This window comes from Physcomitrium patens, chromosome 18 (genome assembly GCF_059467195.1).
Source record: "Physcomitrium patens ecotype Gransden chromosome 18, ASM5946719v1, whole genome shotgun sequence".
NCBI classification, from domain to species: domain Eukaryota; kingdom Viridiplantae; phylum Streptophyta; class Bryopsida; order Funariales; family Funariaceae; genus Physcomitrium; species Physcomitrium patens.
Genome location: NC_143427.1, coordinates 4,662,042 through 4,677,407, shown reverse-complemented (window position 1 = coordinate 4,677,407; position 15,366 = coordinate 4,662,042). Strand labels below are relative to the sequence as shown.

General features: G+C 33.4%; 1 protein-coding gene and 1 non-coding gene across 2 annotated transcripts; one reads left to right on the top strand and one right to left on the bottom strand.

Moving 5' to 3' along the window:
• Window positions 1-752: 752 nt before the first annotated feature.
• On the bottom strand, window positions 753-2,453 carry LOC112295626 (uncharacterized protein At1g32220, chloroplastic). The gene has a single exon (XR_016498212.1). It is a non-coding gene; the product is annotated as an uncharacterized protein At1g32220, chloroplastic (transcript).
• A 1,753-nt stretch (window positions 2,454-4,206) lies between these two features.
• On the top strand, window positions 4,207-5,616 carry LOC112295179 (uncharacterized). The gene is made up of 3 exons (XM_024546404.3): window positions 4,207-4,348; window positions 4,433-4,727; window positions 4,961-5,616. The coding sequence occupies exon 3, from the start codon at window positions 5,053-5,055 to the stop codon at window positions 5,479-5,481; it is 429 nt and encodes a 142-aa protein (XP_024402172.1). The 5' UTR covers window positions 4,207-4,348; window positions 4,433-4,727; window positions 4,961-5,052; the 3' UTR covers window positions 5,482-5,616.
• The last annotated feature ends 9,750 nt before the right edge of the window (window positions 5,617-15,366 follow it).

Below are 15,366 nucleotides of genomic sequence, written 5' to 3'. Positions count from 1 at the left end.
TTGTCCAATGAGCATATGCAAAGGTAAAATCTTTTTTTATATGTGAAAATCAAAATCTCTCAAAAGTTGGCAAACACTAAGACTATAATTTGCTTGCTTAATGGCAGGGGAACATGCTTCTCATCAAGACCTTAATTTGATTCTAAATTTTAGCAATTGCATGTTGATTTGTGAATGTAATATACTGTTTTGAGCACCATACTGCCAGATGGATGGGCATAATCCAATCCGAGAAATTCCCTTGTGGATATTCTCAGTTCGGCGAATGTGTCGTGTCCCCTCCATTGGTGGTCTTCATTTTTTTACTATGGTATTACAGCATGTGACCTCGTTTCCTTCTAACACTGTTCCTTTCCTGAAGTTCAAACTCTTAATTTGCTTTCTCCTGAGACTGTCTGCAAATTACTTGGTTACTTTCAGGGTGTTCAGAAGAGTCCAGACTGTCGTTTCGTCACACTTTGTGAGAAGGTAAAAGCCGACTTGTCCTATTGTCATGTTCACAAGGAAGCTCACATGGAATATAAAGTTCAGTGTAATCGTTTCATTTAGAGTATGCTTTCAAATTAATGAATGGAACAATCTTGAACCGGAAGGAGTAGCTGGCTGCCGTGGAGGAGATTCAAACGTTTGAGAAGAAAGTATGTTGGTCGATCTCTAAAATAAGACCAATGAACAGCTTTACAACGCTAGAGAACGGAGCGAGACGGTAGATTTATCGCGGATTACAGCTCGAAAGATTACGAACACACCACTGAAACAGATTCCAATCGCAAGATATGGAAGATTTTATTTCCGAAGGAGCAATAACGTTCCACATTCATTGAAAAACACACAATCATATGCCAGGAAAAACCACTGGGCCAGGTTAAGCCATAATACCTCACTGTTGATCGTCTGCTGCGGAGTCACAATTTGAGGCAACGCTCAACCGTGGTGATCGTATGCAGTGCATTGTCAGTACCTAAAGCTTAAACCCTAAACCCTCAATCAAGAGTATTTCTATGGCTCTGAGGCAGCCCCACCTCTCCCTCGCAAACATTATTGTGAAACTTCTATGCTGCAATAATCCCTTTCAAGATGGAAAAGCTGCAAAACTTGGAAAGCATGAAGCCCAAAGAGGGGCCAATCATCTGATTCACGGCTATAAATCCCCGCCCAGCCGCATAATGCCCCAAACATCCATCACTCCGGGAGGAACAGAATTATCCATGGCAGATTTGACAGCAACTTTGGCGACAGTGACCACCTTCACGGGAGGCACGAGAAGCTTACCGACCACAGGGACCTGAGAGGCTGCTTTCAGGTTTTTAAAAACCAATTCAAGTGGGGATCCAATAATATTCAGTGGCAGTTTGTATGTTCCCACTTGACGGATGCCATGAATGAATCCGGGACGCAAGATAACACCACTGTAGGGAAATTTCTGAAGAAGTTCGTCTTCAGCAGTTCGCTTTCCTGCATAGTAACCTCGCATTACAAAAGACGGCAGACCAAAATCATGCGCTGAAACGAAAACAAATCTCTCCACACCCGCATCTGCTGCCGCTCGAATGGCTTGAACATTAGCTACGCCATTAATCTTCTGCATTTGTTGATTGGACCCGAATCCGCCAACACAGGATATGACAGCTGACACATCGCTCAACTCATTTCGCCAATTCGAAGGATGGAACAGATCCCCTTTAATCCATTCCACATCCTGGGACCAAGGCTCTGCAACCCCAGGCCTTCCCGACCTACTCAAGCTTGCCACGGAGATGCCTTTCGACAGGGCTTCCTTGCACACATGAGTGCCAACATAGCCACTCCCTCCGAGAACAAGAAGCTTTTTCCGTCCCGCAGACGTCGATTCTACGGTCTCTGCCTCCGTTGTCTCAGCAAGGGGCACCCCAGTAGCTGTGGAAACAGAGTAACGCGCATGCGACGCCCTAACGGCGCCATCTCCAACGCTCGATGACACTCGCAGACGATGCAAATGTTGGAGAGCTTGCTTCCCACCTCGGCCTGCCATTGACTTGCGATGTGCGACCCCTGCCAATCTCGTCTAACTCAATTTAAGCCCCAAGGCATATTCTACTTACATTTAGGTCACAGAAAAACCAAACCCAAAGGTGGAGACCCCGCTACAACGACGAATCGATCAATGCACTCCGACGACCAACCCTGCGCTCTACGCTCGACTAATAATCAGCTCGTGTTCTGGTTCTTCCTTCCATCCAAGTCTGCTACCGAAATGTGCACTGCGTAACCACAAACCCAATTCCACCCTCTAGTATCCTGCGGAAACTAGTCGACGCATCGCCAAGAACCTCCAAAATATTCCGCATCAAAACAGATTCACGAACGACAGCGGCTTTGTGGAAATTTGCAGACACTTGGCCAGTACTCCATCCACCCCATTTATGTCGCCCGGAACTTGCCTCGCAGCGCGGTGGCACGACGCCAGCCATGGCATAATATCTTAGGCCCTAGCCCATCGCTGCTTTCGCCACCGAAGCCGTGGACGCAGGCACCACGGATTTCAACTCACATTCACATCGCATTCACATATTCTTTTGAGTTTTTCTTTTGCATTTCCTCCTCCACGTCGATGACTTCCAATATGTTCAGAGTAATCTACCGCACTTTGGTTTCAGAATTTTTGCAATTTTGAGGGCGGTTGATGCCATGCGTAAGAATTAATTAACGTGTCACATTAGGTTTTTGAGTGAGATGCACGTGTACTTGCTCACATGGGCTCGTGTTGCCGATGTGTTTATGAAATTCTATTATTATGGCTCGGAAATGACGCTTATTATTTCAAAATTCTTAATCATAGTTTTAGGTGCAACGTACTTTTACATCGTGGACCCAAAGAAAATAATCTTGAAGTAACATGTGCACAGCAAAAAGAGGTAGGGTTATCAATTCATAAGCTTTCCTTTATCTTTTTTCTATTTCTTCTATGTAGAATCTAAAAAACCAAATCTAAAGTAACGTAGTGTCTAATTATTATTTAATGTAATGGGGCATAGATACGTACATCTATACTGGCAAATGATTTTAAGAATGTATGGAAATGAAACAAATGCAATCCTCTCATCTAAAGCTTCTTCCCCTCATTTCCTTAGTTTATTCGTTCTTTCTTCATTCCTTCCTACCTTCTTCTATTCGTTCGTTCTTTAGTTCATTCGTTGTGTGTTCTTCCTCCTGCAGCACCACCTGAGATACCAGCTTTCTCCTTCCACCAGGCTGTCACATTGCAACTGCTAATTTATTCAGTGGATCAATAACTTGGCTGTAATTAGCGTAAAATCTAGGATGGGAAGGTCCTCGAAGGATACATCCACTTCGACTGTGTCTGCACCGCGAATTCTGCCACATCATGAGGCTGTTCTCAGGCGCACTTGCTTCCACAAATCACGCGGTGTTTATCTCTTTACAACTACAATTTAAAAAAAATAAAAAGGCACTCAGTTATCACTTCGCTCTTCCATACCGTATATCGTTTCAGAATGCTGTCTGCTTCTTTTGATCATCAGGGCCTCTTAACTCGTTTTCACAGCCCCCGACAACCACCACTGTTCTCCAGAAAATGACAGCGATACTAATGGGCACGTGGAACAGAAACTCTCAGACACTTCACTCGTCGCTGCTAATTTGACTAATGTTCAAGCCATTCCTGGATCCTCTCATGTACCGGCCCAATAAATGTACCTTATTCTCAAATTCCAATATCCCATTCCGCAGGGCCTATGTTGATGTTACATTGTCAACGAAGTACAATGTAGTTTATCCTAGAGTTTCATTCATCCGGAGTACCTTTCGAGCAGTACATTACTTGCTCTGATAGGTTTCTCTTTCAGTCTACACCCTGTAATGTCATGTGTAATACAGTGCTAAAGCTCTCATTATCATCACCGTGTATTTATTGATGTATGTGTATACATTGTCTGGTTAAAATACTTGCACCAATAGCCCATGACGATCTAATGCGTTGCACGTCCACTAGGCATCGCAAGCTTTTGGCTTTAGGTGGAAGTGGAACAAGGCCAGCTTCGCCCACCTTCTCCAACGCTCCTCCTGCTTGATGCAGCGTATAGCTGGGAGCGACCACAGATGGCGCCCATTAAATCATCGTTCGCAAAGTTCATGTTTGATAACTACGGCATTGTTGTTATTCCACCACTTTCCGAGGCCGCTACTCATCTCAAGCTGCTGGACATTCTTGTCCAGCCTTCGAAAAAGCTTGGAAAATCTGTGTTAGAGGGAGCTGGCTCCATGGTCGAACTGGGGAGTTTTGAGGAGCCTAACTAGCAAACCGAAAAGACTTTATGAGAGGTGCTCAAGGAGATCGAGGAGGTCGAAGGTATTGAGCTATGTACTATCGTTTTTTGTTTTTTACACTATGTATGTGTTGCGCAACTGATTGTTCGAACTCGGGATGACACAGGGAGCAAAACTGGGCTATTCAAGTGGGTTGAAGGGAATCAGAGCATCAGCGAAACATTCGCCTCAATGAAATGCTTCACAGGCTCTATTATAACTGGCTTGGTGGACGCAGATCTGACTCCGTTGTCCAATGCCAAAGCACTGACTTGTACATTGGAGAATTTTACTACTGCATGTGTGGATAAATCGTATCTTAAGTCGATCATAGGACGGGGTTTGTGGTTGCCGAACTTCGCGCGCCACCGTCTAGAGCAGTCAGCGTGAACAAGCTGTTTCTCGGGGTTTCAATCGAAAAGGTAACGACCGGTCCTTGAGAGTCTCAGAAAGCGCGATGAATTAGTCAAGCAAGCGGGGAATACAGCTTGAGATTGGATTCGGTTAATCAGATAATGTCACGCCAGCGTCCGTCATAGCAGTAGTTTCTTCTCAGCATCTCCTACATGTTTAGGTCCATGTTCAAGTAGGTATTCCCCTTTCAATACACCACAAAGGAACTGTTTAAAACCTAATGTTTTGTGATGAATGGCAGGCCAGTCAAGATGTGGGTGGTGCATTAATTAGTGTATGTCACAAAGCTGACTGTGAGAGTTCAATTCATCTTAGCCCAGTCTGCAACTGACCATGGCTGCAGTTCCACTGCCAGCACCTCTTGTGCCAGGGGTAGCAGGAAAGTTGTCACTGGAATCCAATGTAAGTTTAGATTATGTGGTAGATGAGTGTTATGAAGCTGCAAATGGGGATTATGCAATGGCATGTGAGTATGATGCCAAGGCAGACTGGTGTTACTCAGAGGCATATGGGTGTCATGCAGAGGCAGATGGCATTGGAGATGAGAATGAGATTGTGTATGCACATAGATATTGTGAAGAGGCAGATAAGTATGTGGCAATGCATGAAAATGCATATCATGAAGAGGCAGAGGAGGAAAACATGCTGCCATTATTCAGACTATTCCTCCAGGTCAATGATGATGACATAGAAGGCAATGGCATGGTCCTTGATGTGGAGCCTTGTGAGATACACCTCAACCTTAACAATTCTCACCCTTAGGTCACTCATTTTTGAGCATCCTCCTGCACTCCTACAACTTACACTAAGCAGCATCTCCACATTTTCTAATACATCAGCTTGGGAATGCATGCACTGTATTAGTAGATTTTGTTACAAATTTACTAAAAGGTATATCCTAACACATAGAAGATGGATTTCAGGTGTTTTTTTTTATAATAAATATGCTTTAGAGGTTTTGATTACAGCTTATTGCAAGCGGCATTTACAGAGGTGAGATTGAGGTTATCTGTAATTTCATTTTTATTTTTATGGGTTTTAATTATTTTATAGTTTGTAAGTTTTCTTATATACTGATATAATCTTTTCTTTTCCTTTTTTCTCTTTTTGTCAAAAGATATCTATTTTTGTTAACATGTCAAAATTTTAATTAAAAAATTCAACAACAATATTTGACATAATATATATATATATATATATATATATATAGTATCATAACATATTTTGGGTTAAAAATTATCCATTGTTAATTTGATGTAATACCAATGTTCTTAACAATTTTATAATTTTTTGAAAAAAATTCTACAAATAAGTTAACAAGAATAAAGAATGCTGTGATTTAATTGTAAGATCAACTAGTAAAGTGAAAACATGCAATCAAAGAAATTAGATTTGTGCCACTAGTACCCAAATATATACTAAAATTGTAATTCTTTTCCTATTCTTTTAAATGTCAGCAAACTTTGTCATCTCTAATTGCTATTCTTTCAATCTCTAAGTTTTAGAAATGTCAAAGCAAGATAATACTTGATAACAATTTTTCTCTATGAATTTAATGAAGATGAAAGTAGAAGGTCAAACTATTACAATCATAACACCACAATGATTTTTTTATCAAGAATATACGATCTTTCTTTACCTCTACTTGGTATTAAGACCTTTCTTTTATAATGTAATATCTTCTTCTTCTTCTTCTTCTTCTTCTTTATTTTCTTTTTCCATATTTTGTATCTAAAATCTTTGGTCATTAATTAGCCTATTAAAGATATAGTTATGTTTTTTCTAATTATAACTAATTTTTACTTTTATTAGTATTATTTATTATTTTAATCAGTCAATTAATATATTTTATTGTGACTTGTTATTTTAGCTCTTCTTTCATCACAACAATCAAATTATTTCATGGCTAATAAAATATCAATCTATACTATTGCTAAATACTCCAAAAAGAGATCTTATTTCAATACATGATATACAAAGATATTATAATTTTATGAAACAATTATTTCACAATTAATTATTAATTATATATTTTTTATTTAAATTAAAATCAAATAAGGATTCTACCACTTTATAAGTTTGTATCAAATCTAAATGATATTTTCTAAAGAAAAAAGGGATTCACTTTTTAATTTAGTATTTCTTTTCTTTAAAAGTCTAAACAAGTTTTCTACAACAATCACTTATGTAATCACTTTACAATAATATTATGAATAATTGAATTATGAAATTAATCATATAATAAATTATTATTTTTTATAATTAAAATTATATATATATATATTCTATGTATTTTTTCTCTATCTATTTTAATTATTTTTTTAATATTCCAATATATTTAATATAAAAATTATTTGCTTATAAATAGCTTATCTTATAGATATCAATTAAAATTATATCTTTGTCTTTTATATATATACACTTTAAATCCTTAAAATTAAGTATAAAGTATATTATAATGTAGATGCTAAGTCCATAAAAATCTAATGGTTAAGTCTTATTTTAAAAAATGACTATAAAGTCATTCAAATTGAAAAAGTCCACAAATAAGTTATATTGTGTGAATGAAATCTAAAGTTTTTTTTAAAACCTATTTTATGTTAATTTTAGTCTTTAATTTTTAAATTTTATTTATTAGGTATAGCAAAAAAGTCATAAAATAAAGTAGAATTTTCACATACTATTAAATTGTTACTCAATTAATCTAAATACATAACCTTAAATCTATAATTATTACTTATTTATATTTAATAATATTTAATATAATAATAATAAATATTTTATTTAAAAAATATTATATTAGTAATATTTTAAATGATCTACAATACTATTTTTATTAGATAAAAATTATATATACATAAAAATTAGCTTGTTGCTGTAAATAATACTATTCTTGTAATTAAATAAGTACTTAAAGTATAAAATAAGACTTTTACATAGTTTCTAAATTAGATTCTTTTACTTTCTTCTAAAATAATGCTTTTAGAAGAAACCTTTTTAGAAGATATTTACTTTATTTTCTTAAAAGAAACTTGATCTGAAAATACTTCTATAGCATTTCTAATAAATATTAATTTTAGAAGATACTTATTTAAAGACACAACTACATATTAAGCTTATGTATTGACTTTCTTGACAATATTGTTTCTACAATGTAGAATGTTGGTTTTTTTATGCTAAAATAAATTATTAGATTTTATATGATCAAATATTAATAGAACCATGAATAAAAAATTATTTATAAAAAATATTAAATGATTTTAAATATACTTATCAATTTTATTAATATGAAATAAGAATATTAATATATTTTGATATTTAAAATATCTTTTTTATATTTAATTCTTATAGCCTCAATTAGTTCAATTAAGTAATAGAAATCTTAAAATATAGATGTTTGTTTATTTTTTAAAATTCTTAGTTAAATCTTTCTTTTATTATATAGATACTTCTTTTTATATAGCTTCATGTATACACAATAATATCATTGTCATAAATACATCAATATTATAAGACAAGGTATCTATTCAAAAATACAAGAAGCTTAGTAATTAAGATTTTGAATTATAAATGAAGTTTTTGATAACATTGTGATTAACTTGCTTTGTGCTTGGTACACCCAAAAGAATATTTAGGCAAAAAGTAAGAAGTAATTTAAGACCAATGCAGATTTTAAAGCCTTCATATTACATTGGATGGATATTGTTTGCAATGATATAAAAGAAATATATTAAATCTTACAGATAGAGCTATAGGGAGCTCAAATCATTAGAAAAGAAGTTATTAACTACTTGTGAGAAACTTGGACCTTGCATTGGACTTGTTTTGTTTGTGCATGGATGATAAAGGTGATATATTTTAGAGATTTGATTATGTCTTGTATAGAAAGAAATCACTTAGTTGTGAAGATATGGATAGTGACATAAAATAAAAACTTAGAAGCATGTAAAAAATACAATTATATATATATATATATATATAGTCAAGATTATATCATTTGGTATAGAATTTCATACAAATTCACTAAAATTTTATTCTTACAAGTCAATCTTTTTAGTGCCATATTATCTTCAAAAAAAATCTTCTATTTTGCCATGCACAAGATTCTTAAAAGTTTTAAAACCATTAGTTGCATAGTAGATGACCATTATATCTTAGATTCCATTGATTTCTTATAGATTATAATTGATGTTTAATATTTCTACAAATAAAAGTGATTAATATGAGCAAATAAAATCTCTTTATTTTAATAATTTTTAACAACATTCATAGTTAATGCCAACTTCATTAAATGAAGAAATTTTATATAATTCAAGTTTAAAAAGTATGTTATTAAAAATTACAATAATTCATAAAAAACTCTTATCACATTAGCAACAACTTTTGAAGTCTTAAATTTAGAATCTTTTATGAAAAAAATAAAATGTAATAAAGCCACAAAGCACATGTACAAGAAAAAGTCTCACTTGTACTATGGCCTCTCTTCCGTCTTCAAAAATCCAACATGAGCCTTTTTTATTTAAATTGGTATAGAATTGAAAAAAAAAATTAGAGAGAATATAGAAAAATTGGATAAAACTAACACAACTATTTATGAAGGATAAAAATTCAAAGAATATAAATAAATAAGTAAATAATTTTACAAAGAAAGATGATATATATATATATATATATATATATATATATAAGAAATTGGAATGGCTTTTGCTAAAGACTAAAAAATTAGAAACTCTTAGAACTAGATTAGATAAAATGGAACTAGATTATCTCTAAGATCTAAATTCCTTTCAATCCATAGCAATATAAATCTTATTACAATGTACGACAACATAGACCAAAATTGGTCATCAATTATAATAAGTGGTGATAGTAGTGGTAGTGGTGGTACTTGGTATTGATTCTAAAAGCGCCTTGGCTCAATATAAAACTCTTTAAGTTACAAAACATAGAAGATCAAATAAACCCAAATATGTGGCGAAAGATTAAGGTAGTATACAGCACTAGAAATCACTACAAAAATATGGAAAGGTCTAAGCTATCAAGGTGCCAACTTAAAAATTTCAATTGATGTAGCAAGTAGAAAGTTAGTATTAGAGAATATTACTTGATCACCCTGCTAGGTCTTATGTTGTCAATAGTTATCCACATATTACTTGTATTGATTCTATGTGATAAAAAGGCAATGCTTCTTGCAAGGCCATTATAAGTTATTGTATGAACTCTTTCATTGTCAAATTATTAATATCAATAGGATGATAGAGAGTTGCTAGCATAATCGGATATTGAGTGGTGTTAAAGAAAAATGGTGTCAAGGACAAGAATATGATAAAGAAAAATAAACAAGTGAGACTTCTCTCAAAGAAAGATGATAAAATAGAAATAACTTGATATATATATTAAGAAAGAAACTGGAATGGCTATTGCCAAAAGCCAAGAAAATTAGAGATCCTTGAAATTAGACTGGAAGCAAGAAAGGAGTTGATAAGAGTGAAGAAGGCTTCACTCTTGTCTCTATATATACTATCTAACTAGGTGTTATGTCGTGATGTCGGAGTAGAGAGAGTTTGCCTCAAAAAAACGCTGGGCTTTTGGATGTCACTAATTATTCGATCAAGCTTGAAAATAAAGAAAGTCCTAAGTTTATATATAATTTTTTCTTTTTGAGTAATTACACCAAATACACAATCCTCAAGTAACCCACAACTTCCAAAATATGATAAAATCTTCTAAAACCTTGTTTATTCTTATGTGGAGATTTTTTTTTAATTTCAACACCTCATATCTCCTAATCCGACCGTCCAAACAAACTCAAATTTTACATGAAGTACTGATGTATTTTTATTAACTTTTACAACAAATTTCAACAACAAATTCATTGCAGATCTTGAGATATCTTGAAAACCCTAACAGTCACTTCAAACCCTTGTCTTTATACATCCGCGTGCAATTTTCTTCATATCTCAAAAAATATAAGCTCAAATGCCACGAAATTTGTATGTATAGCTTTTTAACACAAAAATTTACATTTTCCAAAAGTTTGAGCCAAAAATTCATCCGAATACTCAAGTTATGGCTCCAACCATTACTACAAACAAAACCGCTTACTTACTGCCTTTGATTTGGAAGCGCTGCCTTCAACTCCTTACAACTCCTTTATATGAACTCCAAAAGTAATAATTTTTTCGTGAAAGATGTAGGCCTTGAAATCGCCGTTCCAGTCGCACATTCCGATCTTCAAAAGCTACTGTAAAACTCCTCGTACTCTCAAAAGAGTAACAGTATATCTTAAATAAACACCTTAACTTCAAACGACTATAATTTTTTCATCCTAATTCTAAATCCTTTAATTTTTGCACAGAAATTGTATCCCAAATCCTAAACTTTACAACCCTAACTTGTAATCTCCGAATTCTCTCTTTGAAGTCGCCGAAACCCTTCTTAAGGTCGCAGGCACCCTCCTCAAAGTCCATTGGACATGGTATTCGACCAATAGGGATGAAGTTCTCCATTCCTTGCCTTCATCCGACTATGCCTTACTTTCATCCCTCTCAATTAGCCTCCTACTAGTTTAGATTTTCATCCTTAGGTTTCCACCTTCTCCCAAGGCTTCATACTAAACATTTAAGTCTTATATATATAATTTTTTTAATGTCAAAATCAAAAGAAGTAAAGAAACAAAGTAAAGTTTCTTATACCAACTCCTTTTAATTTAATCTACTAGCCACTCTAATATACATCTAGATTTATCAACATATAATATGTTTTAACTAATTTTTACATATTGTAAGCATTTATAGTATGATAGCAACGTTTTATAGGACCTTTAATATGTGTTGACTTTATAGGACACATGCCTTGACTTATAAGGCAAGTTTTTTTACATATGGGCCACATAGTTAGCTTGGCCTTCAAGCTAACAACATGTGTGGCACATGGCCAACTTGTTGACCACGTTTCTAATCCCAAAAAATCAATTAAAGACACCTATAAAGTCAAAGAAGCATCTATGAAGCTTCTAGAAAGCTTCTATATCAAATACTATAGAATTAATTCACTTTTACTTACTTTTACTTACTTCTACCTATTTATATATGTAATTATTGGCTTACATGCATATATCCATGACAAATGGTGAATGAATAGTACTTGCTTAAATATTATCATTATAAGAAAATTTTAAGAATGTCAAATATTCTTTCTAGTTATTATAATGAACCACCACAAATGTGTGTAGTATATCTTCTAAGGTCCAATTTGCATGCTTGGTTTGTCTATTTGTTTGAAGATAAAAGGCCATGGACATAGCAAGTCGTTTGCTTAGTAGCTTGAAGAAAGTTTGTCAAAAATTTCTCATGAAGCGTAGATCTTGATTTAAAATAATAACATGAGATAACTCATGGTGACGAAAGATAGTATCAAAAAAAATCCGTATAAGTATTGGGCATCAATAATAGAACGCATTATAGTCAAATGAAGTTGCTTCAAGAGTTGGTCTACAAAGACAACAACCGCGATGTGATTATCAAGCATCTACAGCAAACACATAATGAGATCCATAGTCACTTGCTTTCAATATACCGTAGATAGTAGAATTGGCTGCAATAGTCTAAGAGATGCTACATTGTATGCTTTGTTATGTTGGCATGACTTATAGAAGTGCTGAAAAGCTCAAATATCATGATCCAAACTTATTCAAAATTATATCTTTGAGATCCATTCTAGGATCTTTTTATGCCTTAAATGTCTAGATATTGAAATATCATGTCCTTCTTAAAGTATGCATGTTTAGAATACAGCATTGTGACGTATATAAATCCACTTCTTGAAATAGACTAAGCCATCACTAAGACAATAATCTTAATATTACACATCATCTACTTTTAGCTGATGAATAATTATTTCAAAATAAGCATCTCAATGCATAGCTTCCTTCTATTTCACTCCTTTTAATTAAGTTTGAAATAATATTAGTAATAGTAGTGACTTCTACCTTATTTTTTAATTTGAGCTTCAAGTCTGATCTATGCAATAAGGTATTTACCATGGTGTAGTATTGCCCTTATTTGTATTGAAGCTAAATGTCAAAGAACTGCAATTATTTATTCCAACAATGATGTTATAATTTCATATTTTTCATATGCAAATCATGTAGTAGGGAACAATGGTTAGTCCAAACAGTCACTAGATTCCTCAATAGATAGTATTGCCATACCTTTATGGTATATATAATTATTAGTTACTCTCGATTACATGTAGAGTAATTAGACTCTGCCTTCTAAGCTTGCGTGATTTATATGCCATAGATTGAAGGCCCCTACTAAAGTCTTATTGAAGGATTGTGCCAATAGCAAAGTCAAAAGCATCAATGTCAAGTATACAAAGAAGGTTGAAATCATACAATTGTAATATTAGAGCAACAATGAATGCCTCCTTCAACTAATTAAAAGTCTTTTTTTTTGCTTTGGATTCCATTCAAATGGAGCACCATTCTCCAATAGGTTTTTCAATGAAGCAACAATGAGTACAAATTGCCAAACAAAACAGTAATAATATCCAGTAAAGCATAAGAATGAGCAGACTTCAGAAGAATCCTTGAAAATTGGTCAATCTTTTATTGCTTTTATCTTATCTTGTTCCATGCATACATCTTCGTAGGATATGACATGCTCCAAAAAAATGACTTCTAACTTTTAACGTTCATACTTTGATTACTTGCAATAAAAATAAATATCTTATAATAGATTTGATACTTTCTACAAACGTTGCTCATGCTTCTCAAAGGTTTTACTATAGACTAACATATTATTAATGAAGACAACTACATACTTCTCCAAAATATCTCAAAATAATTTATTTATATGACCTATAAAAGAAGTTGGAGTACTGATGAAGCCAAAAAGTAAAGTAAGCCATTCAAAACATCCATAGTATATATGAAAGGCTGTCTTTTTTATATACTCTCTGGTAATAGGTATCTGCCAATAGCTACTCCAAAGGTACAATTTGTCAAAGATCGTTACATTTTGAAGTTGGTCAAGAAGATTATTTATGCGTAGAAGTGGATATGTATTTTTGAAAATCTACTTATTGAAGCCTTAATAATCAATGCAATACCAAAGTCCACTATTCTTTTTAGGTGCAAAGAATACATGAGTTCTCCATGGTGACGTTGTTATGTTGTAATATGACTATATGGTGAAAGATGAAAATCTGGATCTTATTATAGAAGAGCCAAGTTAAAAGAAAAGGTAGAGAAATATGGATAAAAGATAGGAAGGTAGTAAAACTTTTAGTAGTAATGCTGCCCTTTTAGAAAAAATAGCTTCTACTTACTTTGTAGGGCCAAAAATAAGGCAAAATAAGGTAGATTGGAAAAATCAATGATATAGACATCTTTAGGAGGAAGTTAAGAATAAATTCTAGTAAAAATTACTTAAGAAAACTAGATGTTGATACCTGGAGAGGGCCGGTTATGAACCAGGATTGAAATCAGACCCTGAGGCACAAAACCGAGTCTCGACGACGACTCTATAATTCTTTGGCAGATCGGAGAGTGGGGTTTGATAGCAGATTAGATAGGATTTCTATAGGCATTGATTTTGGGTGATTTGGAGTTTTTTTGACTTTGTAAAAGCTTTGCAAAGTCAAGGTTTGTTTTAGATGACTTAGGTTTTATGAAATAAAATAGGATTTACGTTTTGGATGATTTCAAGAGTTTTGTAGTAGATCTATGGGTGAAATTTTATGGATTTATGGTTATAGTTGTGTTCAATATGTTTTGTAAATTTGAGCTCAATCTAATTATTGAATTGAAGGATATTGAGGTTTAAGTGGATCAAGGTCTCAGAAAGTAGAATTTTAGGTTTAGTGAGGGTTTTTAAGATTTCTTGTAATCTACTTATTGGATTGGAGTGAAACTTGTGTGAGAAGATATAAGACTTGTTTTTTTATGTGTATGAAAATTTTAAGTTCAATAGAATGGTGCAAAGAAGAGATATTGGCTCTGGAAGATTGGCATCAAGATTGGAGAAGGAGGCCAGCTAATACTTGAGCACATTTTTGAGGTTATCGTCAATGTGGTAACTTCGATCCTTTTTCAATTTTTTTGTGCTTGTTTTCAACTTAGTTTTTAAGAAGTGTGCAAAATTTGAGTTAAGATCGATAGTTTATTCATTAGTTATTGAGGTTTAAATCTATTGTAGGAATTACTAGGGTTTGGTTTAGGATTTGGTTAGGGTTTGGTTAGGGTTTGATTTAGGGTTTAGGATTTGGATTAGGATTTGGTTAGGGTTTGATTAAGGATTTAGTATTTGATTTAGGATTTCGTTGGGTTTTGATTTAAGGTTTGTTTAGGATTTGATTTAGGGTTTAGGATTTTATTAGGATTTAAGATTCAATTAGTTTTGGCCTAAAGTTTGAATGAAGTTCAATAGGATTTTAACTAGAATCAAATTAAGATTGAATTGAGATATATTTGAGTGATATTTGTCATCCTTCTAATATTTCTTTAAGAATTCTTATTGTTTGTTTGAAATTTCTTTGAGGTTTTCTGAATTTGATTAAGCTTATTTAGCATTATTATGGTCTAATTAGAGCATAATTAGTATTCTATTAGAATTAGGATTTTATTATTGCAATTTCCATTCT